The 27183-nt window shown below is 40.3% G+C and overlaps 1 protein-coding gene across 1 annotated transcript; it reads right to left on the bottom strand.

Annotated features, from left to right (window-relative positions):
* Positions 1-264: 264 nt before the first annotated feature.
* aspscr1 (ASPSCR1 tether for SLC2A4, UBX domain containing) lies at positions 265-27183 on the bottom strand. Its single transcript, XM_084715998.1, has 17 exons — positions 27047-27183; positions 26773-26828; positions 25230-25344; positions 21492-21592; positions 19345-19402; positions 19147-19220; positions 17596-18154; positions 16924-16983; positions 14851-14990; positions 13939-14020; positions 13772-13838; positions 13361-13423; positions 12295-12347; positions 6795-6846; positions 6588-6657; positions 5928-6115; positions 265-606 (listed from the first exon to the last, which is right to left on the bottom strand). The coding sequence occupies exons 1-17, from the start codon at positions 27134-27136 to the stop codon at positions 596-598; spliced, it is 1839 nt and encodes a 612-aa protein (XP_084572124.1). The 5' UTR covers positions 27137-27183; the 3' UTR covers positions 265-595.

Here is a 27183-nt window from a genome sequence, read left to right as displayed (position 1 = left end):
AAGGATAAAACTCAGTTACAACTATGATCTATTATTGCAGTTAGTGTTGTTACCGTCATTCATGTCCCCAAAGACAGACCTTTATTAGAGAACAGCCCTATTAAACCTGTTAAGCCATGAAAATGCTCAAAACTGTTGAGCCCTGTAATAACTATGAAAACAAAGCTGTGTTGAGCTCTTTTTGGAAGAACAGTGAGCAGGAAAAAATGAAAATGAAAAACATTTAAACCCTGCATGCTTCACCAGAAGACAATATAAGACACATTTTTAGTACAACAATCTTTATTCACTTGGCACTACAATATCACCAGCTGAATAAAAACAGCCTCCTCAGCACTCTCTCCTCCAACCGGAATGAAACACATCTTCTTGGCAATGAAATATTCACTATTTACTCCATCATTCATCTCATTATTTTTGACCGTTTTACAACCTACGCAAGTGCAGGCTTCCACCACGATGGATTAAGTTCACTGCAGTCACAAAGTTGAGCCTTTATCAAAGCGCAGCAAAGGTTTAAGTGCTCTACTCAGTCTGCAAGCAGCTTGTCAGACGTCTGTCGTGGTAATTCCTCCATCAACACACAGCAGCAGGTTTATTTCTTACCTGTGTGGGAAACAGGAGACAGCATTTAACAGTTCAGACAATCAGTAAACAACACACATGCACTGTACGTAACATTTTTAATGCTTCTGCCAAATTTAATAGCTTTATATTTTTGCAAAAACCACTCTCATGTCTGTCCACTGGACAGAGCCGGGCGAGCTGTTTGCCTCTGTTTCCATTCTTCGTGCTAAGCCAACAGTCTCATGGCTGTAACTTTATATTTTGTGTGACATGAGGACATGAGTGCACAACATCTGCATTAAGTTCTGTGAAAAAATACTGGACAACATAAACACTGATACAGACCTGTGTATGCATGTATTGTAAATCAGTTAAAAACAAGCAGCACATCATCCAGAGGCTCTTTTTCAAAACAAAAGCAACATGTGACTCCTGTCAACACGGCATCGAGACACTGCTGATTGTCATGATACAGGAAAGAGCTCAAGGTTTTATTCAAATGCACTTTATTGGCGTGCCAGAAGAACACCAGACAGCTGAAACCTGAATGAGTGTTGGCTCTAATCTTGATTCCTTTTATGGATCCTTAAGCTTTAATAAAACAGGTTAAACCACCAAACATCTTCAGTGATGAACCAAAAGGCTTGGATAGTGTGCGTGTAAGTGTGTGTGTGTGTGTGTGTGTGTGTGTGTGTGTGTGTGTGTGTGTGTTGAAATTGCCTGTGTACTGCAGGATTCCACACATGGAGTCTATAACTCCCGATTCAGCCCCCCTCCCCTCAGCCTTTTTCTTTTAACTTTCCTCATGAAAGAGAAAGCAGCCACAACTTTGTTAAAAAGACGCACATGGACACACACAGAGATCAGCCAGAAATAAAAAGCGCACAAAAACACAAACAAGACAGAAAGAGGGAGAAAAGGGAGCATTATTCTAAACAAAAACATCAATACAGTGACCACCAGAAACACCACAATAGAACAACAGAAAAGCGCCATGCCTGGACAGACCACAGGGGCTCGTGCTGTGTGATGTGGCCCAGCAGCAGGCTCTCTTGCTGGGCCCCGAGTGTCTGTAGTGGTCTCCTGGGCCGGAGGGGGTGACCATCCTGAACTAATTGGTTCATCCTAACATGCATCCTTATCTTCTGAGTCATGAGGAATTCTGCTTTCAAAGGGGCCATTTCCTATTGACTGTGGTTTTGGGGTTTGTGTGCATGTGTGTGTGTGTGTGTTTACCACGACTGTTCTTTCTCTACAGAAAAAAAAAATAGGAAGAGATCTCCGGGTACGATGGCCGGAGGGGTGAAATACTTGTTTCTGTGTTGCGAGTGCAATGGTGCTTTCACATCTATCCTGGTCGCAGTTCACATGAACTCTGGTGCGTTTGCCTGTTTGGTTTGGTTTATTTAGGCTGGGCCGAAAACTGTTTTCAGTTGGACTTGTTTGTTTGTGCTGTGAAAACAAAATAGTCTGTAGATGATGTGTTATCTGATGACTCAGTGTCGATTGATGCCCTTTTTAATTGTATTTTAGATATCAAGTCCTGGATGGTAGAAAACATTTTTCAACTCAGGCAGGACAAAACCGAGGTCTTAATTATTGATCCTGAAGCTCAGAGAGAGAAACTTAACACAAAACTGCAAGAACTGGCGCTACAACCCTGTCAACACGTGAAAAACCTTGAAGATATTTTATCAACTTAAGAACATCACCAGAGCGCAGCCGTTTCTTAAGCCAACACAGAGACAGTGATGCTTTTATTACCTGCAAAATTGACTACTGTAATAAAGAAGAACATTATTCAATTACAATTATTACAAAACTCAGCTGCACGTGTTCTAACGAGGACCAGAAAGAGAGCGCACATTACACCAATTTTAAAGTCTCTGCATTGGCTCCCTGTGTGCTTCAGAATTGATTTTAAGACCTTTTTATTGGTTTATAAAGCTCTTAATGGTCCTACTTATTTATCGGATTTGCTTTTATCCTATAAACCCCGAAGTCTTCTGGTAGTGGCCTTTTAACCATCCCCAAAGTTAGAACAAAAACCCACGGTGAGAGGTCGTTTTATTACTACGGTCTACGTCTGTGGAACAACCTACCTGAAGACAGAGTGTGTTATTTTTAAAAGCAAACTCAAGACCCACCTTTAATTGAACTTTATCTATTTATTGTGTATTTAACATTTTTGTGTATTCATCTATATATTTCTTTTTTATTAAATTGTTATTTTGTGGGGAAAGGGTATTGTTTTATTTTATAGATGTGTGCTTCAATTAGCTAATAAAGCAATCTGATGATTGTCAAATATCAATGAAGCCATCTCTATCAGCTACTGTACTGGCGTGATTATGAGATAATATTATGATTGATAAAGTGGCAGTCGTATTATATTTGAAGCCTAAACAATCAGAGTTCTGGTACAAGACCAGTTTGACTGATGAGCTTCTAAAGGCTTGAGTAAGACTGTTTTCCTGCTGTGGAGGTAATAAATTCCTGGCAAGAAGAAAAACACCTCCTGTCTGGAAATGGACCGGGGAACGCATCATCTGCCAAACAGCCGAGTACGACCAGTGTCACAGAATGTCATCATGAGGAGCTCATGAAAATGTTGTTCATGCTTTCATTTTCAGCAGGCTGGACTATTTTAACAGGGTCTTTACAGGTCTCAGCAAAAAAAAAAAATCAATCAGCTCATCCAGAATGCTGCTGCCAGAGTCCTCAGTAATACCAAGAGAGTAGAGTACATTAAAACTGTCTACCTGTGTGTCAAAGGGTAGATTTTAAAATCCTATTACTAGTTTATAAAGCTCTAAATGGCCCTGGGCTGAAACACATCTCTGAGGTACTTGTACATTAAGAAGCACCCAGGCCTCTCAGATCATCTGGAACAGGTTTACTCTGTTTCCAGCAAAGTGAAGAAGCTTTTAGTTTCTATGCTTCCCACCTGTTGAACAAACTTCCTGAATATCTGAGTACTGCTGAAACTGTCAGCTCATTTAAATCAGGGCTTAAAACAGCATTATTTACTGCAACTTTCCAATGAAATAGATACAGAACTTCTTGTTTAACTAATCTGTGGCTACTGTTTTTTAAATTCCTTTGCTTTCACTTTTGTTTTTATGTCTTAACCATTTATTGGCTTGCTTTTGTATTTCTGTGCTCCTGTACACCACTTTTAAATGCCTTGTGTCTTAATGGAGCTATATAGATAAACTTGCCCTGCCCCAAAAAGGCAGTCAGAAAAACAGCCAGAGAAAATCATTCACTCACCTGCAAAAGCCTGACAGGAGAGTTTGAGTAATGCATACTTGATTTTGAAAGTCATCAAATCGCTGTACTGTTCACACTACACAACTTTCTGTCTTGTATGGAATTTTATAGTCATTGTGGTTTGCACATTATATGACAGACCAGTGACAGGTGATAACAAACACAAGATTTTTCACCTGAGGAATCCCGTACCATCGCAAGAACTCACACTGTGACATTAAATTATAAATATTGAAGAATCAGTGTAGCATGTTATTGTTGTATCCCAGTCCGCTTCCATCCCTCCCCTGCTCGTCTGCTCACGTCTGCTCTCATTGGCTGTAGCTCACTGGATGGCTTCCCAGCCCATCCCTGACAATGCCAGGATTTTAAGCTTGCATGATATCTTCTGGGCACATGCAAGGCACTGACAAGCTCTCTGGAAGTGTCTTTGAACAGTTCACACATACCGCTTGAGTAAAATGCAGAGCGGACGCTAATTTGCCTCTAATCTGTGGGCTTTTATCAGTCATCTCAAAGAACTGTCGGCAAGTGGAAAATCTGGACTACGACCATTTAATGTGAACTGCGTTAATGACCAGATTCTCAAACTGTGGTACGAGTACCACTGCTGGCATTCCTGCTCCCTCTAGTGGCACACAGAAGACTGACAGAAATATATATTTCTTTAATGAAATAGATCTATTTAAAAACTTTCAAAATACCACAAACCTTCAAAAGAAAAAAAACCCTAAAATATGAGAATACTGGAATGTAACTTAAAATATGGTTGGTCTATCCTGTATTTTTGTTTCAATATCAGTCTTTACATGGTCACATTCATGCCTACAGCACGCATTCATCACCAATGATTACTGTTAGCTATGGGCTAAGCTGTGATGGCAAGATAGTAAACAAAGGTAAAATGAAGAGATTGAAAATGGATGCTTCAAAAATGACACAACTGTGGCTCCAAACAGGAACTGTTATGAAGTGAAGTGTGGATCAGGAGAATATTTCGAGCAGTTATGTTGAAAATGAAACGTGAGGTGAGCACAAGTCGTCGTGGCTACATGAAGTTCATATAAAGCAACAATTAATGTGTGTTCTGAAATTGTCGAACCAGAGACATATGTTATTAACCACCCAGCCAAATTTGAATGATTAAAAATATTGCTAAGTATATAACTTTAGGTCTCAAAATCACGTTAAAATTAACATTTTTTTCTCTGCTCTGAAATGCTCGGGGCTTGTCCACTCTGTAGTCTCAGTATCAAACACCATTACAACCTGAAACACAGACGCCCCGTCTAGCAGCTTTACTGGACGTGCCCAGACATGTTTGAGCCACCGCATCCAGAGGATGGTGACAGGATGGCATTTCTCTTTCTTCTGTGTCGGGTTGTTGGAACTAAAGCGAGCTGAAGTGAACTGTTGGGCTGATATGGACTAACAGAGTCGCTTAAGTTACGTTCATAACTGATCGTTGGGGAGGGTGAGAGGAGGGTCGGTCTGTGGGACTGGCTCAAGCACATCACCAAGCCATGTTTCAGGTCTGCTCAAAAAAATCCTGCGTTGTTAAAAGTTTGAGAAACACTGCTTTAATGGATGTATTTCATGTTTCACTTTTTCCAAAAATACCTGTTGGAATAAAGGAGTTGGGGGTGAAGGGGGATCATCTTGTCAACAGGTTTATATTTAGGCCAATACAGGAGGGCCTATATAATAATGCAGGATCGTTTCATAATGACGGTAACACGTAGGCGCACTGGGACAGGATTCAACCTCCATCCCTGTGATTAGCGGACAACCCGCCCCCCCAGCCGACTCATCATTTATGGCATATGAGGTTCAGTTGCAGCCTCAAGTAGAGTAATTTTCTCATCATCACTTCTTTCTTTGTGACACCAGAGAAGATAAATATACACATGAAGTTCAGTAAAGTGCTGCATTACTTACTGTCTGTCACCAGAAACTGATTTCACCACATGGCTCTGTGTAGTGCAGATAATCCACTAAAGCTTGGTCCAGATCAAATAAACTAAACCACAGGTGTGAAAGTGACTGAAATGAGTATGTGAGTGTTCTACATCCTGCCTCGCCCTCACCTGGAAGCTTGAGCCACTTGGGCACCTTGCCCGGGTCAGATCTGGTAGGTTTAGCAGCCTGGGTGTGTGCAGGCGGGTCTGGCTCATCCTGCGTGGTCCTGCTGGTGTCTGCAATCGGCTCTGGAGGAGGCAGTGGCTCGTCAGAGCCCGCAGAGGTGGAGGGGGCTGATGGGGACTGGAGCATGCAGCTGGGGTGGGATAAGACAAAAAAAGGTTGACATCTTAAAAAAATGTGTCACCAGGATAGATGCTCGTTGGGTCTTTTTTTTTGTGGTTTTCTTGAGAAATTACGATTTAAAGCAGCCTTGTTGTGCACCAAGATCTGTGCCAGAAGTTAAGTAACCAAAGAGGAGTGATGACCTTGTTAAAAAAGCAAAATGACAACAGGTGGGGGTCACTTTTGGGAAACGGGCTCTATCTTTAGAAGGACTGGAAAATGGTTTAAGTGTGTGTGTGTGTTTATGTGTGTGCATGTGTGGAGGAAATGAGGGCACATGGGGGCACCTGCTGTTTAGGCAGAACCTCAAAGGGATTCCAATGATGACAGCTTTGTGACAGGAAAATAGGCTGGTTGCCGCGGGATACAAGTGCATATACACACCCATATGCACGCACGGCCAGGCACACATTTAAAACACACACACACACGTGTACACATACCTTGCAATGGACTCATTTGCTTGGACGGCCGAGACAGAGGATTCAAGCAGTTCCCTCTTTATGTAAAAATCTGCAGATCAAACACACACACCCACACAAAGTCACACAAAGTAAACTATTGTTTTGTTATATTACATTCCTCAGTAATACACCAGTATCTAAATTCAAAATCAGCATATGAAAGAAAAGAACCGAAAAGACAAAAACCTGTCTTAACGTCTGAGCCGAAGTACACCAGCGCACCAGGAAACAGGTTGGCCTGCAGACAGACACAGACAGGAGGAGGAGGAGGAGGAGGAGGATGAGAAGTGAACAGAAGCCATCAAAAATGTTTGGCACACAAGTCAATTTCTGCAAAACATGGAAAAATCTAAACAAAACTGCCTCTGGCCACACGCAACCCAAGTGCTGCCGCCACATCCAAGCCAAAGTCAAGTTCATTTCTGAAGATGATTCACTGCTCGGGGATCGGAACCAGTAACCGAGGTTCTTTGAAGCAGACCACAAAATGAGCTCCAATCAAATGGTTAGTGAAAACACTTTCACCCCCGAAGCACAACACTCCTCTCCGGTGAACGTCTTAATGGTTATAATGGACCGGTGGCAGGCAGATATTATCAACCATACAATTATGAGGTAGAAACGCAGACAGACAGGCAGGGCACATGTCTGTGGGACTCTAATAGAAAGTAGACAAACAAAACTAGCTTAAGAAAAACACGCAGTCTTCTACCCATGTGTACGATCACAGAAACACAGGAGCAGCACAGGAGAGCATGTAAGCAGAAATACAAAGTAATAATGAAGAGGTAAAACCACTTTCAGCTGGAAGTCATCATGTGGCCAAAAAACACCAGTGGGGACTAACATCAGCTTTATTCTCAAGAGAAATATAATTTCTGCTTTTATCCTCCTTCTTCCAGTGAATAAGGTCCTCAAATGTATAACTACCTTAAGATGAATATGATCATGTGTGTTATAAATTACATATTAAATATATGTAAACCAAAAAAGTATTACATAGTAGAAGTACTTCAATTTTAAAGGGTCAGTTCAGTTTTGAAGTGGAGTTGTATGAGATACTCATCCATAGTCAATGCATTACCTACAATAGGCAGTCGGATCTGAATACCAGTGTAGGAAGTTAAGCAATGTAATGCTGTGGACAGACACGGTTAGCAGCAAAACCAGGCAAGCATTTTAGCCGACAAAAAGATCTGTATCAGCATATATAAGTGTACACTTTATTTTGAATATTTTTACTGCTCTTGCCGTCAGCCTTTTCCAATGACAAACAGCTGTTGTATAAGCCAATACTGCTGTCTTCAAAGCAACCAGACTCCACTGAAAAAAACACACACAAAAAAAACAGTGATTTAACCTCACAAACACAAGAGTTGCTAGTCTGCCGCTGCCTCGATCAATTTGTTTGTTTTATTGTGTGACTTTTGTGAATCTGAACTAAGCATTTAAATCACCAGTGACATAAGAACACAAACTAACAGACTGAGGCAGCAGCAGAAAAGCAACTCTCATGTTCTGCAAGGTAAAAGTGCTGTTCTTTCCAATGGAGTCCGGTGGCTTTGGAGAGAGCGACATTTGGCTTAAACGACGGTGGTTTCCCATCACAAAGGGCTGTCTGACAGCAAGGTAAAGCAGAGAAAATATTCAAAATACAGCATGCACTTAAACTGATACTGAGTTTTTTAGGTGGCTGAAATACATTTCGCTGCTGACCCTGTCCACAGCAATACACTGCTTAGCTTTCTGCACTGGTATTCCTGCTTCTTCTTAAACCTGGGGGTGTGCCAGCCAACATCTACTGTGTGTACTAGGGCTGAACGATTTTGAAAAAATATCTAATTGTGATTATTTTGACTGATATTGCAATTACAATGAATTTTGCGTTTTATCATTTCTCTCATTTCTCCCTTTTTGTTTCAACACTGAGAGGCGTCTGTGCCTACAGTGCTTGATATTGTGCTCCCTGAATGTGTTCTTGATTTTCCCCCTGATATGTTTTTAATAACCTTGTCATGGATTTGATTGTGTATTTTGTTTTTATTTTGTTTAGCATGTCATCTCCATTCATCTTATTACACAACTTTAAACCTTTTGATCAGTGTTATTAAAGGCTGGGACTTGAATACTATTTACAGACACTGTGTATTGTTGAAGATGTACTGATTTTTATGCCATGGATCTCTTGTCTAGAACATCAAGTGAATCCACATTTCCCAACAGCGAAACTGATCTCTACCCATCTCTATAGCCACAGTCTTCCTCTGCTCTTCAGAACAAAACAATGACAGCATTTTCTCACAGACACAATACATTTGATTAAACCTAGATTCTGCCATCTTGTACATCTATTATATCATCTATCATAATTTTGTTTGAAGTAATACCAGTTGTTTGATTTTTCCAGAACTGCGTCCAAGTTAACAGTTTTTTAAACAGACAGAAACACTGACATACCAGCTGACAAAGATTCAATAACCCTTTCTTGAGCTAACAAAAGTATTGTGGCAATGAGAGTGGCCTACCACAAAAAGGTGCATAATTTCCAAACAGATTCACAGACTTAAACAAAATAAGCTGATTAACTGTTTGTGCCGATTGGTGAAAAGGGCATGTGCCCTTTAACAAAAAGGGGAATAACATCTAAACTCTGAGTCAACAGTCGAGAACAAGGTAAAGCAGGCTGTGTGGGACCTATCTATAACTAGTCAGCTATGTATTACTGAAACATATTGACTAATTGGCTGGATTATTTGCCCAAGAGTACAGAGACTCTTGGAAGCCACAATGGATCATTTCATAAATGGCTGTTGTAGAAAGACACACACACAGATACACAGACATACACTTACATACAACCACAACTCTCTATCTATGAGGCTGAAATTTGGCAGAGAGTTGGCATACAGGAGGTTGCATGTGTGTGGATGATGGATGGATGCGTGTGCACTTGTGGCCACCACAGGGGGCCCCAAATAGTTTCAGGGGAGGCTCAGTGACTGGAAATTGAAAAAAAATATTACATTGTCATTACTCTAGTTATCAAAAAGAGATCGCATAGAATAGCCTAAATGTGTGCGATTTGGTTGCAGGGGAATTTTACTGTTTTTACCACTTTTCCAGAGTCAGAAACTAATAAATACATTTGAACAGACCTTCTTTATGTATTTGGTGTAGTCTGAAGTTATGTAAAACAGCCAAATTAGGCCATCTTGGCTCAAGTGTTGAGTGTCTATTGGATCTAATAACATAATCATGATCCCATAGACATCCAGGAATTGAGTCAAATAAAGCAAGTAAACTAAGGGGGGCAGGTTTTTTCAAGTTTTGTCTGGGGGGAGGCCCACAGTCTCAGACTTTGACAACTATAATTCTCGCATGTTTAATTACTCTGCATTGTTGCATTTAAAGACCAATTTTACAAGATTTTAATTTAAAAATGAGAATGCTTGCAACAAAACAAGGTCGTTTTAAACAAATATGGATCTACAGGTAATAAAATCTGCATCATGTGTCCTTACAGCTGGTAAAATTAAGTCAGAAATTAAAGCCACTTTTATCTCACTGCCTGAAATCAAAAATTTATGTTTATTTATATTTAAAATTACTGAGAATTTCAAAGGTTAATCTGCCACTTTTATAACAGTAAACTACATGTGTGTCATGTGAGAATGAACATTTTGACAGGTGTAGACGATAACAGAGGGTGGTCAATTGACAGACTAATCTGCGATGAAAATAACTATTAGCTGTAGTGCTGGTGCCATCCGTGAAACATTTTCCATGTAGCTCAGCCCTACACTGCTTCAAATCAGCAGTGTAAAAAGAGATGGTAGCATGACTGTTGCTGGGAGTAGGGTGGGTTTACCCTCCACTACAACTTGTCTTACACACACTGTCCTTTCTTTCTCTATCTGCCTGCCCCCCTTCCCCTTTGCCCTCACTAGCTGGTGGCTAAATTGGGACACACTGGCCTAATTGCTATTATCACAGCCCTGTGAGCAGGAAACAATGTGTTACAGTGAAACAACCGGCATTCCTGCTATCCTGCTCCCTCTGGCAGCGGCACTTCCACTCGGGATGAGACAGGGCAACTGGACAAGACCTGTGTGCGTGTGTGTGTGAGTGTGTGAGAGAGAGAGAGAGAGAGGGAAAGAGAGGGAGAGGGAGACTGTAGAAAAATATATAAGAGAGAGGAATGGAGCGAGGGAGAGACAGATCCTGATGGAAGACAGAGGGAGAGACGGATGAGGGAGGGGACGCCTGGTATCAAAGGGCTTCTGGGTTGGGAAACATTCCTTTCCTGACATGACACAAAGTGATTAAAGTGTGTGTCTGTGTGAATGTGAGAGAGACAGAGTACATATGCATGTGCACTCATGTCTATGTGACATGACAAAAAAAAAGATAAAAGATTCCTTGTGTGTGTGTGTCAAAGATTGATGTATAGACAGGGAAACAGAGCCAGACTGTGTGTGTGTGTGTGTGTGTGTGTGTGTGTGTGTGTGTGTGTGTGTGTGTGTGTGTGTGTGTGTGTGAAGACACCAAGGGGATTAAAGATTTTGTTTTTGTGCACTTTACCGCTTTTAAGTCCCTAATGGATAGAGACATGGGGGTGAGGGGAGGGGGGTGAGGCACAAGAGAGGGTCAGAGAGAGGGACAGTAGTGGTGGAGGTGGTGGTGGTGGATGGGGGGGTGGGGGTGGGGGTTGGTGGGGTGTGAATGAGAGGAAAAAAGAGAGACAGAAAGCTAGAGTTGGGGTACAAGGGAGGGATGCGTAGTGATAAACAGGCACGTAGAGTTCAGGGAGGGACAAAAAAAAGAAAAACAAAGGGAGATGGGTGACTTGCATCAGAACATCAGATTTGATTCAGAGAGATCAGGGCACCAAAAGGGTGCACACACACCCAACACCATCACACGCACATTCTGCTTTTGAGGATTGTTATCTTTTATAGCGGTCCCTCTGAGGAGCTGAATCTTGTTCATCATCACAACAGGATATCACTTCAAACTACTTTCTCTTCCTCCCCTTCGTTCCTCCGCATCCACTTTCATGTACTTAAGTTCGAGTCAAAGTGTGAAAAGGGAAAACAAAGAAGACGACGAACACGCTCTAGTCATTCTAAAATAAAAAATCTAAAAATAAAAGAACGAGGAGAGCGTGAGGGTGAGGGTAACGTTTTGTCTTGTGTCTCTTCACTTTCAACTGTTTCGTTATTCGAATTGCTCTGAACTCACAAAGCATCAAGGCTGCCCATTGCTCTGTGTATGTGTGTGCGTGCGTGTGTGTCAAGATCAAAGCGAGGCCTGTATTAACCCCATGTGCCAGTCTGGGAAAAATCAAGCCCAGCTGGGGTCAAGGACAGTGGAGAGGGGGGAACAAGTGTGAGAGTGTGTAGGAGCGAGAGAAGAGGGGGAGAACGGGAATGTGGTGGGGCTTTGAAGAGGAGCGAGGGACCAGCCAATACATTTTACAGTCAGTCTGTGTGTGTGTGTGTGTGTGTGTGTGTGTGTGTTGTGATAGTTTCAAAGATGGGAAGGAGGAGTTTTGTAGTTGTTGTTGTTGTTGTTTTCTGGAGTTTGACTGTGATGTGGTTTGTTTGAGTCAAATCATTCTGTTTATTACTACGGTTTAAAGAAGTGCTGTCTAAAGACTGAAACGGGAGCGTGACGGGGATCTTACCTGAAACAGTGTAGCTGAAGGGTCGTCCAGAATGGTTTTTGGGGGAGTGATGACTGAAAAAAAAGTTTTCAGCAAAAACAAAAAGGGTAGGCATTAGAGGGAGGGGACATTATCTCACTAAAATCTATACTGAAATAATTACTGATACTGGAGATTTAAACCGAACAAAATGAATTTAAAGAAATTGACAGAATATTGAGACAAACATTTGCAGACATGCTAATTGTTAAACTGCAAGCATCTTTAAAACAACCCCAATTCCAAAAAAGTTGGGACATTGTGTAAAACCTAGATAAAAACAACATGACATGATTTGCAAAATTTTCTTGGCCTCTATTCAATTAAATACAGTTCAAACAAATTAAATGTTCAAACTGATTAACTTTAGATGTCTGGAACATATTTGTAAAAGATTGGGCCAAAAAACCTTTTCTTTTAACAGCACTCAGCAAGCATTTGGGAACTGAGGATAGTAACTGTTTAAGCTCTGAAACTGAAATTCTTTCTCATTCTTGTTTGACCTCAGTTGCTCAACAGTCCAGTGTCTCTCTTGTCGTACTTTTACGCTTCATAATGCACCACACATTTTCAACAAGAGACAGGTCTGGACTGCAGGCAGGCCAGTCTAGTATCCAAACTCATTTACGATGAAACCATACTGTTATAACACGTGCAGAATGTGTCTCAGCATTGTTTTAGTGCAATAAGCAGGGATGTCTCTGAAAAAGACATTGTCTAGATGACAGCGTATGTTGCTCCAAAACCTGTATTAATGAGTAGAGTTAAAGAGGTCTGCACAGATATGGAAGTTAGTCATGGTGCCATGGGCACTATCACACTGCCATACCATCACAGACGCTGACTTTTGAGGTTAGCGCCAAATTTCAATCTGGAAGGTCTGTTTTTTCCCTCTTTTTTCCCCTACAGAGGGGGTGTTTGTCAGATGTCAGAAATATGCGCTTATATCACGCATTAAAGTATCGGCTTTAAAAAGCCAGTACTGGTCAGATAATAATCATAGCCGATGTGAGGGCAAAAACTTTGTGGGAGATTAAATGACACTTACACAGGTAGAAACTCAGCTGAGGATCCTCCAAGTGGCTCCTGACAAAATGCCTCACAGCACCAACTGGACACAAAACAAACACAGAGCACATCCATCAGTCACAGTGTGGAGTATAACTCATTTCTCAAATGGAATTTCCCTCAGATGTGTTGTTCTGCTGCTTGTCGTGCTGCTGTTGGGGCTGAGGTGGATCTAATCCCTGGAATTACAGACCTGTCTCATTCTTGCAGTCTCTGTCACTCTGGTGTGGCTACGCTCATAAATGTGGTGAGGGAGCCGCAAGTAGCTTGAACATTGCAGCCATACCTGTGGCTAGCCAACTGAAATGAACACTCTCCACACTGCGCACGCACACACGCGCACACGCACGCACACACACACACACACACACACACACACACACACACACACCTGTCTCCAGAGGCCTGAAGAAACCTTGCAGAACATATCTGTCTGAAAACTGGACCCTCAGGACCACCTGGAGAGACACACAGTGGCTGCGGGTTATTCAAATCTGCATATTTCATAGACACGCATATTTAAAAACAGGTGATTATGCGTCTGTCATTTGTGCTCACTTTAGGATATCTTTCCATCTTCGCCTTCATCTGTGCTTCTCTCAGAGATTTAGTCATCAGTGGAGCCTCCTCCAATAACTTCCTGGAGAAACGAGGGAGAAAGAGACAAGACACGGCTATCATGAAACGAGCTGTGAAATTAAAGCAGACCGAGGGAGTCAACAATGGGAAAGATGAGCAGTAAATGTTTCATCCTGTACCCTGACTCGTGTGTGGCCGTGCATGCGTGCGCGCGCGTAAGAGGCACGAGACGAATTGCTGTGGTCGGCTTAATTCCACCCTTGGTAATTGCAGTCATTGACACGGTAGTAGCGTAGCCATGAGGCAGCCAGCTAAGTCAATGTAGACGGAGATTAAAGGACGAACGCCGTGTGGTCTCGACCTGACGGTGTTTGGTCGATGGCTGGAAGATAAACGTCTACACAGAATAGGCTCACTAATTGCTCCCTGGATGCCATATTTAGAAGCTTTTGTAGTGTGCGTGGTGTCTTATAAATGAGAACATGTTTACTAACACACACAATGTCTCAGCAGCTGTGGTCTGCTGTGGCCACATCCAGAGAGCACAGAGTAAACTTGTCCGCATCTGGTTTGAAGAAGCGCTCATAAATAAATAAAAACTTCAAACTCATAATAAAGAAAAAAAAAACTTCAAAACGCACGCAGTGATGCCCGGCGTTCTCCCTGCCTATGGCCTCTCATCATTGCTATGGTATTCTCCAATTAAGGGTTATACATCGAAAAACACCACAGGACCAAATGCCAAACTGACTAATTATCTGTTTCAAACAGTGCAGGAACACATCTGATCCAGACGTGTTTCTGCAGCAACAAGGTATTTATACTAAATATCCCACACAGTCCTCTGACCCCACAGTCACTCAGCTGCTTCCAGTCACTTCCTTCTCCCACCTCTCACTCTTCAGCTGGGCAAAGCGCTTGCGCACGTCATCCACCGTAACCTCGAAGAACTCGTCGGGCAGATTCCCGCCATCCTCAGCGTGATGGGACATCGAGTCCAGGTGGTAGATGAGAGGCTCCCTCTCTACTGGCTGCAGAAAGATAGTGAGTGAGTGAATTAAAGGATGGAGGCATAAAAAATTATGTTTTCGTCTAAAGCAAAGGTTTTCAAACTGTGAGGTGCATCTTTTTGGAGGGAGGGGGCATAGGGGCAAAGATACTACATAAGGTGAGAGGGACAGGTGCATCCTGGTGTACTAAAAACAACAGGGAGACATTTATTATTGTTTGGCCCATTGATTTCACTGCCTATAAACAGGGCTGACCTGAACGTACAGAAGCTCCTACTGTTGCCATAGTAATCGACACCCATATCACTATTCAAATGCTGCATTTTGTTTTGTTTTTTTTCTTCTGAAGAGAGGAAGGAGACGTTGCATTGGCTGTACCGAAAACTAAGTAAAAGACTGGTAAAGGGTGAGAAACTGATCCCCTCTATGGTGTTTAATTAGTCTCAATTGGGCACAATTGCAGTCCCGTGAACACAGAGCTGCGACAAGGTGCAAGCTTGACCCTCCCTACACACTTGCAACTGCTCAACACTCACTCAGCAAGTTGGATTTTGAGACTTTGTAGGCAGGGATGGCAGTGGACAGTGTTTCCCCACCTGTCCTTGTCTCTCATTTGACTCATAATTACAATAACTGTGAAGTATATAAGTTAATAATAAGCTGCAGAAACAGTATTTGGCACAGCCCTGCTTATAAACACGGTCTGCAGCAGTGGCTGTGACACACAGCTCATGGAGGTAATTATGGAAGTTTAAAGCCCTAAGTACCACATTGCTGTGACCTGGGCTAAGATTTGCCATAATGCAATCAAATCTGAACACACAGGCATCGACTGCAAATAAACAAATCTACTTAAAATTCAGAAACCTTGCTTCCACCAACCAGTGAAGTTGCAGTTCTCATCCCTGTCTGTCCAAACTCATATAATATGTGCACTCGAGATTTAGAAGGTATTTAACAAAAGGTATTAAGTGTATTTTCATCAGTAAAGAATTTCCAGTGACAAACGCACTTGCTTGGAGAAAGAAACAGAGGAGTGCAGAGGACTGATAGAGAGCTGAACATTATGATGTCACAGTGAAGTTGACTTTTGAACTTTTAGATGTAAAATGTCTTCACTTGATCATTTTATTATATTTGGTATTTAGCTGAAGTTTTGACATAATTAGCGTATGAATTCTCAAGTTATGGCCAAAAATGTGTTTTGTGAGAATGGGACGACATAGGTCCTTTGACAAACAAAATCTAATCAGCTCATCCTTGAATCCAAGTGGACCTTTGTACTAAATTTGAAGAAATCCCCTAAAGGCATTCTTGGAATATTTTAAGAATAGGACAGAAAGACGGACAAGCTGAAAACATAATGCCTCTTGCCTTGTTTGTCTCTGGCACAGAGGCTTAACATTTGCTACTCAAAACTCCAGAAATTTGCAGATGTGTCATCATCTGCAAATTTCTGACATTTTTAAGGTTTCATGACAAACAAAGTAATCAAGTGACTGTCTGTACAAACATGGGTACATTACAAGGAGAAACTGCTATTAGCAAGTAATTGAAATACTTATTATTGTTCCAGTTTGCAAGAATGCAAACTAATATAGGTTAAAACAAGCTGGGCTCAAGTTGTAACTCACGGCTAAGTAACTGAATCCATGTCAAGATTATTCCTAGTTACATCTCCCAAAGCATCATGGAAACTGTAGTTACAAAATGTAGATTGGGGATGGGGAGGGGGTACAGTTATTTTGTCTAGGTGAGAGGCTGACAGTGTCATTGACAGTGATCTAAAGCACTGAAACATTATGATTATACCTGTATTTAGTAGTCTGAGAGGGAATCAACACCTTGATCAACACCAAGATTTACTGACTCATATTGTTCATTCAAGGCAGAAATGCACAACAAGTAACAAGTTAAAGGTCAGACACCTCTGACCAGAATAAAATGGGTTTACCTCCAAGAACTCCTCCCCCTGCTCCATGTCCTCATCTGGCTGGTTGGCAGTGTTTTGGCACTGTGAAAGGTGCAGAAAAGGCTACATGTTATACTCAATTACTCTGGAGAAAGAAATGTTTTGTCAACATTTCTTTCTAAGGTCAAGAATCAGCTTCTAATGTTTTGTAGTATGCAGAAATTAAAAAAAAAAAAAAAAATCTGCCGATGGGATAAGCAAAAGGGACTTTTAAAAGATTTTTTTGAGGCTGGTATAAAAATTTCTGACAACACTGGTTGACCTTAAAAGTGGTCCTGGTGGCCTAATGTGTATTAATGTATTGACAAAACAATCCACTTTCCAGATCTATATCTTCTCTGTTCAAGCTGAAAAAAAATGGACTGAAAGCCATACTTGGACAAATAAACACCAGGATCAAATTTTTCAGTCTGAGGTTTGAGTGATTCTTGACTTTGGAAACAACAGATGGAAAAACAAACTCACCACAGCATTTATTTAGTAGATGTTCTGTAGCTTTCAATCATATCACTTTTTAAGCCAACTTGGACAAACTCAGGCAAACTGTAACTGCTTGATGAACCGCGCTGAGCTTGTTTTCTAAAAGTTTCATAGTCTCTACATGCAAATTGTGAAATTTATGGACAGTACAGACAAATCAGAGTTGTGGCTCACCTTGGTGTTAGAACCGTGACTGGATTTGGCTTTCTTGGCTTTGGGTGATTCAACTGCTGCAGTCAGAGCTGATAGAGATGAGGATGATGAGGACGAAGATAGCGAGCGCCCCGGTGCTCCTCCCCCAGGACCCCCGAGGCGCTGACCGCCTCCAGAGAAGGGAATGAAGGGAGCGGCAGAGGAGGAGGAAGATGAGTGAGAGTTTAGCCCTGACGGCCCTGCTTTCTCGCCATCCTCCTCTGGCATTGCCCTCTCCACAGGTGGAAACTTTGGCTGAACTGCATCCTGGGAGTGTGGAGCCTCTTCCTGCTGAACAGGAGGTGTGCTAGTGGCAGAGGCGGGAGGTGGTGCACGGTGGGCTTCAACTGGTCTATCTGGATTTGAAATTTTACTTGGCACCTCTGTTGTTAACATCTCAGGATGTGACGGAGCAGGATCGGGTTGAAATGGTGGGCTAGGTGTGGTTTCCTTGGCAACAGGTATCGTCGGCATAGGAGCTGTTTCAGTGGCTTCTCTGCCATGTTCGTCTCCCTGTGCTCTGTTGTTTTTGAGTAAAAACCTTTAAGAAAAAAGGAAATAATAAGCCTTCATGAAAGCGTTCAATCTTACATTGGATGCACGTATCAGGAAATTTGAAAAAGGAAAGGAAATATCAACGAAGAGCAGCAAAAAGAAAAAAACAATTTTTTGGGGGGGGGGGTGCAGCAGGTTCAGCCAGGTTGTGCCTCATTATTAACATTAACATTTCTACGGCACAAAATGCAAGTTCTCTTTTGTGCCTATTGGTCTGGGGCACTCTAAAATTCTGATTTAACAAAAATCAGAACAAACGCACTGGGAAGAATGCATTGATGAATGACCACAACCTGCTGGTACAAATGATTCATGCGTGAGGCCCATGACATTTATTATAAATAATGATACATGATAAAAGATTTTTGACAATATCTGAAGTGCCAATATTTTCCGGCTCGTTTTGGCTGATTGCTGATGCCAAAACCAAAAGACGTCTCTCTTGTTGTGGAATTAACATATTAATCTGCCTGTTTTTATTGTGATGGGCCATTGGCAGATGGACACATAAAATACAATGCTTTTCAAAATAAAAAAAAACTATGCTTTATGCTTAGAAAACTGCTGCAGACAGTTTTTTTCTTCCCTCTTTGTTTTTCACTAATTCGTCATAATTGTGATTAAAGTGCTTAAGATGGACAATTAAATTTGTAGTGATGAAGGAATGTGATTTGGCTCCTCCCGCATGACTAATCATTGCAAATACGAACTTTGATGTGTTTCAGGCACTTCAAAAAACCCACACTGCAGACTTACCTGTGTCTCGTGCGAATAGTTAAAGCTTCATCGTTTCGACAGAATTAGCAGTATTTCAAGCCAATGCCAATATTTAATTCTAAAGGCTTTATCCACCGATACAGATGACATGCCAATAATATTGTGCATCCCTAATCATAAAGCATAAAGTCTCAACTTTACATTGTTAGTGTTTGTTTATGTTTGTACACAATCAGATCATCTTGAACACAAGCAGCCTACCTGACAATGGCACTTCCTCCTGTAAGACCCAGAGACTTTAGAGTGGTCTTCTTGAGTGCTTCTTCCCCACTCACCTACATGCACGCACACACGCACGCACGCACGCACGCACGCCAAAACACACGCGCACACAGGTTTGTAACCATAAAACTCACTTTCATCTCTTGAAAAAGGGAGAGTTAAAGGAGCACTGCATACCTCGTCTCTCATGTAAACACACACGGGGGTGGATCCTGACTCAGACAGCTCCAACGCACTGGAATCAGGTGTTGACAACAGGAATTACAGACATTAAAATTATGGGCAAATGATTTTCATTTACTTTAACAGCGACAAAACTAAACACAGAAGTGACTTTCCCTTGTTCAAGGAAATCAGCTCTGTGATTTTACAATAAAACCTCATGTGATGCAGTGGCACGCTGTCCGCATGTGTAAACCATGTGTGCACAATCCCATGTAGAAACTAATTGAACCATAAATGTTTTACTATTGTTCTCCTCATTTCTGAAAATCAAAGCTTCCCCCTGTGCTTCACAACATTCCCTGAGCTTTTATGTTGGTGTGGGGCTAATATTCATTTCATGGAAGTGTAACTTCCCTGGAAAAGGGTCAGGATATGGAGTGATGTCATTTAATAGAGATGAGATGAGGGCTGGACGGATGCACGAGCACCTGGGACCGCACAGCTGGAACTACTGAGTAACAGCTGCATGTGTGTGTGTTTGAATGAGTGGTGGTGATGTGTGGGAAAGCTTAAACTGCAGTAGAGGAGTAATGAGAAGAAGGGACATCATCATACATTCCTACACAATGGTCACCTTCACTTTCTGTCCTGCTGAAAAGTAAAGGCAAACACACACACGAACATGTCTGCAATCCACACTTGTGAGGACCATCTCTAGGGCCTTCCTGGTGATGTGTGAGATTAATATATAGGCTAATACAATATGGCAAAAGTATGGAAAAAACTATGGCTGTACTGAATAGTTAGAAGCTCCGTTCATAATGTTGACATTCTGCACAGTGACAGATAAAGATACAGCTAGACTAATATTATTAGTATTATACTATTTGTAGAATTAGATTTCAGTGGTGGCTGCACAAGATTGTTTCAAATACGGGTGATGAAAACATTTCCAATATTTCCAGAGCACTGAAAAGTCCAAAGTCAAAATTTATTCAAAACAGATGAACAGAAGTTGTGAACAGAAGTTCACAACATGTTTTTATATAACAAAAGATTCTATTTCAATCCATATTTGTTGGCATATAGCCTTTCAAAAAAAACATTTTGACTGTCATGCTTGTTGTAAACAAAGGCACACGTCTGTATTAACAAGGCTGTTTATCATTTGTCGAGGGATTTTTTTAGGGTGATGACATGATCAAATGTGACAACAGACATTCAAAACTTCATTCAAAAACTTCAAGGGAAGCTTTGAACCCAAAAAAGTGACATTCAGTGCAGCCCTAGAAAAAAAACACAAAATAACCAAACTAATTTTCAAAGCAAAAAATAAATGTAAAAAATAAATTAAAAATAACATGTAGGTACATGATTCTGGAGGTAAATGTCCTATTTATTTTCTGCATAGACTCAAGGTCACTCAAAGGTGCACTTCTGCAGCTTGGATAAAACCATGAAATGAGAAATTATTCTGCAACTCTAAAGCTGCATTTAAGAAAAAAACAATTTAAATTGAGTTACATGCGTCATCAGTAACAGCAGGCTGAAGCAAAATATCATAGTACTAAGAAAACTGATTTCACAATATACAGTTTAAATAAATTCACTTTTGAATTCTGGTTCAACTTTAGATGAATCCAGACTTTATGGCACTGTGTTTTTTGTTGTTGTTGTTGTTGTTGTTGTTGTTGTTTTTACCCATTGCAAAACTGAAGTGTTTTCAATTCCATATGGCTCCAATTGCAACATCTGACTGGCTTCTTCAGCAACAGCAGCCAAAGAACATGGGTATTGTAGTATTTAGAACAGTCCACCATGTGAAAGTGACAGATAAAACGTGTTTTTTCAGAAAAGCTGAAATACTTAAAACTGGCCAACACTATCCAGGAGAGTCCTGGGTAATGGGTAAGTAATGTTGAGAATATTTTTTAAAGAAATATTAGAAATAGGAGTACAGAATGAGGACAAACACTTTTGAGAACCAGCGGATCTTCTTACTCCATGAAGACCTGCAACTTCTTATTCTAACCTCAACCCTAAAACTGAGTCTTAACCCAGTGAGAACTGCGAAAAAATGTTCTCAAATTGGTTCGGTTTGGTCCTCACGATCACAGACGTACAAGAGCACACAGCCACATATAAACTCACACACACACCTGATCTGGGGGAAATGTGTGAGCACTTCCCAAAGACTCTGTCCACAGGAGAAGGAACCCTGGAGCCGCGAACCGTCCTCCATCTGTAGTGCAATCCGCACCTGAGGGACATGAAACCATAGTAACACACACAAATGAAGTTCAAAACTGTTTTTCTGTGGCAGTTTTTGTATTTATTTTAGTAAGAGCTTGTGAAGAAAATGTAGCAGATGTGACAAAGGACACTTACTGGTCCAAAATGTCATGATATATGTGTCTTAAAAACCTCAGCCACCACGATAAAATAACTTTCCTTAATTTTAGCTTTTTTTCTTATGAAGTAATGCACGGATGTACATCAAGACCTTATTCGATTTAAACAATTTAAAAGAGGCGGGTAAGCACATTAACAACTTTCATGTGTCCCACAGACTTTGTCTTAATTATTTTAAATTTTTTTGTTCCTTTTAAGTTAAAATGAAATGAAAAATGCCTTTTTAACCTTTTTTAGATCAAATCCCCAGTCATATTGTGCATGTTTTCTTCTTGTAAAACAAAATATGAAATGCACTTATATTAGGCTTGAACCAACTAATTTCAACCAATAACATCACAACATCCACCCATCTATCAACTTATAGCAGCACAGAGTAAAGATTAATTAGGCAGCTAAGTAGCATTACATGGATTATAGTGTACCCACTTTTCAACATGAAGCTCCTTCCATAGACAGTAGAATAAGTGGATGGAGGTAGCAGGCCTGAAAAGTGAAGCCAACCTGCATTATTTCTAATGGCCAGCGGGGGGCGTGGCCACTAGTTGCAACAAGAAGTTCAATTGCATGTACTCTTATGAGAAAATTATGCTACCTTTCACTTGATTTATGACCTTAGTAAACAGTTTTCTTATGGGTTAATGGTCTCAATCACTAGATTCAAGTCTTCTTTGATACAGCATGATGGTCATTTTGTAAATTATGGTTAAATTCAGAGTAAAATAGATCATAAAGCAGGGTACACTTTAGGATTGGGCAACCATGTGATTGATAAGTTATTCTCGATGAGTTTGTTCATGAAACTCATTATGGATCAAGATTCTGCTCCCGCAATGCATATTTAGCGCTTGAAATGTTTGTGTTGTCAGAAACATATTTTGGTGTACTGTTTAGTCGCAATACAAGAAAAATCGCACCCTGACAGACCGCCATAATTTCCTACTGAACACACGAGCCAAAACCAAGAACTGCCCAAGTTTCACTCAGAAATAGATACGATACGGATGCAAACGTTAAAAAAATGGTTGGATGCAAAACATATCTTGACCTAAAACCTTTCGGACTATGTGGCAAAAGGTTACCCTAAATGCAGGAAAGAAACCACTTAGTATCAAAACCTCCCTAGGTAGCCATTTGTAAGTTCTTGGCTCTACAGAAAATTCTTTGATAATCGAACTTGATTAAGCTGCACATGTGGGTCTACCTCAGTCTGGAAATGAGTAACACCAGGCATCAGTGCGAGTCTCTATTGTTCTTTCTTTCTCTGAGTCATTCTACGACTTGTTTATGTTTACTGAACAACCATGTTGTCCAGCACAGAAAGCACGCTGCACATCGGCACACCGGGAGAGATGAAAAGACTGCCTTGGCTGTCAACGTCCAAACACCAAACACTCTAACACACCAGTCTGGCTGAGGTAAAGGTTGGGGGAGCCTGAGTGTGTGTGTGTGTCTGTGTGTGTGTGTGTGTGGTACAAGAGTGAGTGTGTGTGAGTATATAAAATCTGTGAGGTATCAACAGTCAACCATCCATCAAATGAACAAGAACAACAGATCAAACCCAGCCGTGATTTTACTGCTTAGATTATGATGCCATGATGTCATAGGAAACTACAGCTCAGCTACAACAAAGCGTTTTGTTGGATACAGATCACATCATAGTGAACACAAGAACGCAGACGGAGAATTTATGAATTTCCAGGTACTGACAATAAAAACCCACATATACTGCTGATAGAAATAAAAAAAAAATACTTATACTGCAAAATAAGGACACTTATCATCTGGGATTCTTTTTCCCAAACATAATTATGGGTGGGACAAATCTTGATATGGTTTCATGTGATACAATAATGATACTCTGGCACCAGTGTCGCCATAAAGTGTATTGTATTACTGAAGCAGAGGTTTTTCCTTTCTTTCCTGCAGTTTTGTCTCTTGCCAGTTTAGGGTTGTCTGACACAATCATGGCACATGTGGCTCAGATTCTCTGCACTTCATCTCACCTGTGCGTATCTAACTTTGTGGAAGTGAAAGCTCAACATAATCCAGTGAGGCACATCTTTGTCATACACGCTCTAATTGTCATACTGTGATAATACAGATAAATGACAAATTAATGAATACTGAGGCAGAGGATGACTGTAGACTATTTTCACATCTAACATGGTGAATTAAGGATTTATTTTGACCAAACTAGAGTTGGTGATTGTTGGAACAGTGGAGAGACTGGACAAGTTTTGGTGAGTTTTATTATGTTTCTGTTTGTCAGGTTTAAATGAAGTGTGTTTTATGGAGTTAGCATGGCAATCAAAGCTCATCTTAGTTCAGTAAAAGAGAGAAAATTGAATTAGGAGAAAATTGGTTGTTTTAGTCTGTTTAAAAAGGAAAACAAGTGTGAGAGTATTTCCTTTCTTGACATTTTGTGATTTAATTTTGTCTATTTTGCCATGGTTTGAACACATCTCCTAGCCTTTGCTTTATCATGTTTAACCGTAGCTGTCATTATTTTTCATTTCGTTGATTGGAAGTGGCAGTGTGATCAAACTTTTGAACCATCACTACTTCAATTCTGGCTCCAAACAGCACGGAAAATGATATTCTACTTTGAGTATGTGGCCTAATACTCTGTGTTTGCCTCCAGGTTTTTCTTCATTTTGCCTCCAGCTAACACCACGCAATCATGACATCAGCCCAAAAAGGTTCTGTAGGAGATTTTGGCCGTCAAGTTTGACAGCACTCTCGACGATCAAAACGTGATACAAAATAAGTCAATTTCTTTTGGGAAAATGGTGTTAAACACCTACAGTTTAGAGGCTTGAAACATCTAAAGGAGCTAAGTACCAATACTTTCATTTTTTTCAATATCATGCGTTTAAACTGATAAAATATATGTTATTTATAGTACTGAAAGTACCAAAGCTAAAAAAACAAAATTTTTAAGTGCTCATTTATGACTTCAGTGCAATTCAGCCGTTATTGTCCTGCCTGAAACTTTGGCTTGCAACAAAACCAGACAGTGTTCAGTACCAAAAGTGTGTACAGGTTGTTAATTTAAAAAAATAAGAAAATTATCCTATTTTGGGTGCCCAGGACTTGTTTTGCAGTGGTATCAATATAAGTATCATTTCTTATACTGTATCAAACTTTAAAATTCTGGTATCATGACGACTCTACAAGGAGCACTGAAGCTATTCTAGTGGCTCTTGGTGGAACAGCTGCATACTGAGGCACTACATCACAGTTAACTAATACAATATTTTGAGCTTTTTTGACTGATCTATGTGAAATTACAGTCATAATTATTAGTAATATAAATATTGTTATTTCTCCAGAGTCCACTCCAGCCATCAAAAAAAAAACACCACAACAAATAAATCATCAATACATTAATAACAAAACACTGTCAGACAATCACTATATATAGCCTTACATACTGTGCTTCACACATACATTGATGACACTTGCACTTTGTTTTAACTAACCTGGCTGTCAGCTACAGCCTGTTTCCTTGTACTTGTCACCATTTCCAGTTTAGCGTTGTTGGGCAGGTTGGCAAACCTCCATGGCAGTGTAAGGTCAACAGTTGTCCTCTGAAACCTGTCAAGAGTTGGTGACAGAGGAGAGGTGATGACAGGTGAGCATGATGAGACAATCCCATCCTTCATATACAATGAAGAAAATAAAGACCATTAACTTTGATAAAATATTACAATAAAAATAAATTCTTCTCCTCTAGAGCTGCTTAGTTTTCCCGTCATTAAAAATAAAACAAGTTGTCTGATATATTGGTATGATTTTTTTTTTTTGACAGAATGTAATTGTTCCTATTTTTTTTTTTTGTTTTAAAGGGAACATTTTTTGTATATTTGATCCTTTATCTTAATTCAAATTGTATAGTCAAGTTATTCAAGTTCAAGTTATATCTTCATATTTGTATCTCTTATAAGTATTTTTTAAAAATTGTGGTAGTTTACTGTTTCAGCGGTGCAACACTGCTTTGACCGATGAAGTTTATTGTTAAACTATAAAATATGCTGCCTCAATTACATTTCTTTTTTTATCAGCATTAAACCCCAAAATCCAGCACTGGTCAGTTTCTTCTATCAAATGATGATTTAGTGCTTGAATTCATCTTTACAGTTAAAAACCTTACCTCAAGTTCTGACATAATCCTGCTGCTTACAGTAACAATTTGTCTGACTCAGCAGTTCTCAAACAGGGGTCTGGGTTAGTCCATGGCACACTGCCAGGGGGTCCATAAAAAGTTTTCAGATTCATTTAAATGATCATGAGAAAAAAAAATTTTTTTTTTTATAAAAGGCTTTATTATAGCCTGGATTTTGATTGGAATTTAACAATCATTACTTATTTATGCAAAATGTTTCCTTTCCACAAACAATTTTATAGGCCTATAATATTCAAGTTCTAGACTTGGCCTATTATTGCTCTTTTTTTAGATTTTTATTCAGCCCATTTTATATTTTCTACTCTGTATTATTCAAAATAATCAAAATCTGCAATTTATCTTATGTATGCACTAAGACTGAAACACACACTCTTGATCTGTGTGTATGTATGTTATGGGTGTTCTGTTTTGACACGGTGCAGATATTTCTGATACATGTCTAATATCTGTCTCATGCATTTCTCATGTTATTCTTTCACACAACTAAGTAGAAATGTAAAGAAATCGGCTACATCAAATTATTCTAAGGGACATACATGAGTATGTTTCAGCTTGGTATATCTTGCTATATTTAATCTTGTATGGGGTTCTTGGCTGAGAAAATAAATAAGGAGCTCTGGTCTAACCGGTGGTTAAATATCAGCTGTCATGTCAGTTCAATCGTTCACTTCACAGACTTAAAGCTTAACACACAAAATACTGAACCTGATTCTGCACACACGTATACTTGTACTTACTGATGTACTCTGTAGCCTCAGGTCAGGAATGAAAAGCTAACATTAATTTAGCTACAATGTCAGTACAGTGACAGCTAACTACATCAGCCAACTGATACTCACTTCAAACCGTGATCGTCGGGGTTAAATCCGTGCTTTTTGCAGACATCCTCCAGCACCTGAAGATGACAAATATAAACTGACTGTCACAGATGAAAAGTTGTTACCTAAACCATTTAATTCCCTCCGCAGGAGGACAGAAACTGATCAGTCACTGGCTAACTGCTGTTAGCCTAACGAGCTAACTGAGAGTTTGCTCTGGTTTGATAACAAAGGAACAGGATGAAATAAACCCTCTATGTCAGAAAACATTAAATGTTCTTCAGACACAAGTTACCTGTAGTAAAGGTGTGTTTGGAGACACTTTAACAGTTTGTCTTCTCCCATTTGGAGTGAGAACCGTTACAGCTGTACCACTGGCTGCCATTGTGTGTTGTGACGTCGCCGTGTTTATTTGAAAAAAACTTTATTGAC

The sequence above is a fragment of the Lutjanus erythropterus genome, chromosome 3 (genome assembly GCF_056507025.1).
Source record: "Lutjanus erythropterus isolate fLutEry1 chromosome 3, fLutEry1.hap2, whole genome shotgun sequence".
NCBI classification, from domain to species: domain Eukaryota; kingdom Metazoa; phylum Chordata; class Actinopteri; order Lutjaniformes; family Lutjanidae; genus Lutjanus; species Lutjanus erythropterus.
This window is presented reverse-complemented; position numbering and strand designations above follow the sequence as displayed.

Coding starts and splice junctions, on each gene's coding strand:
- aspscr1 (XM_084715998.1), bottom strand. CDS start 27,136: ATGGCAGCCAGTGGTACAGCTGTAACGGTTCTCACTCCAAATGGGAGA. Junction 19,221..19,344: donor GTGTTTACATGAGAGACGAG/GTATGCAGTGCT, acceptor GCGTGCATGTAG/GTGAGTGGGGAAGAAGCACT. Junction 6,658..6,794: donor CGGCTCAGACGTTAAGACAG/GTTTTTGTCTTT, acceptor TTTGATCTGCAG/ATTTTTACATAAAGAGGGAA.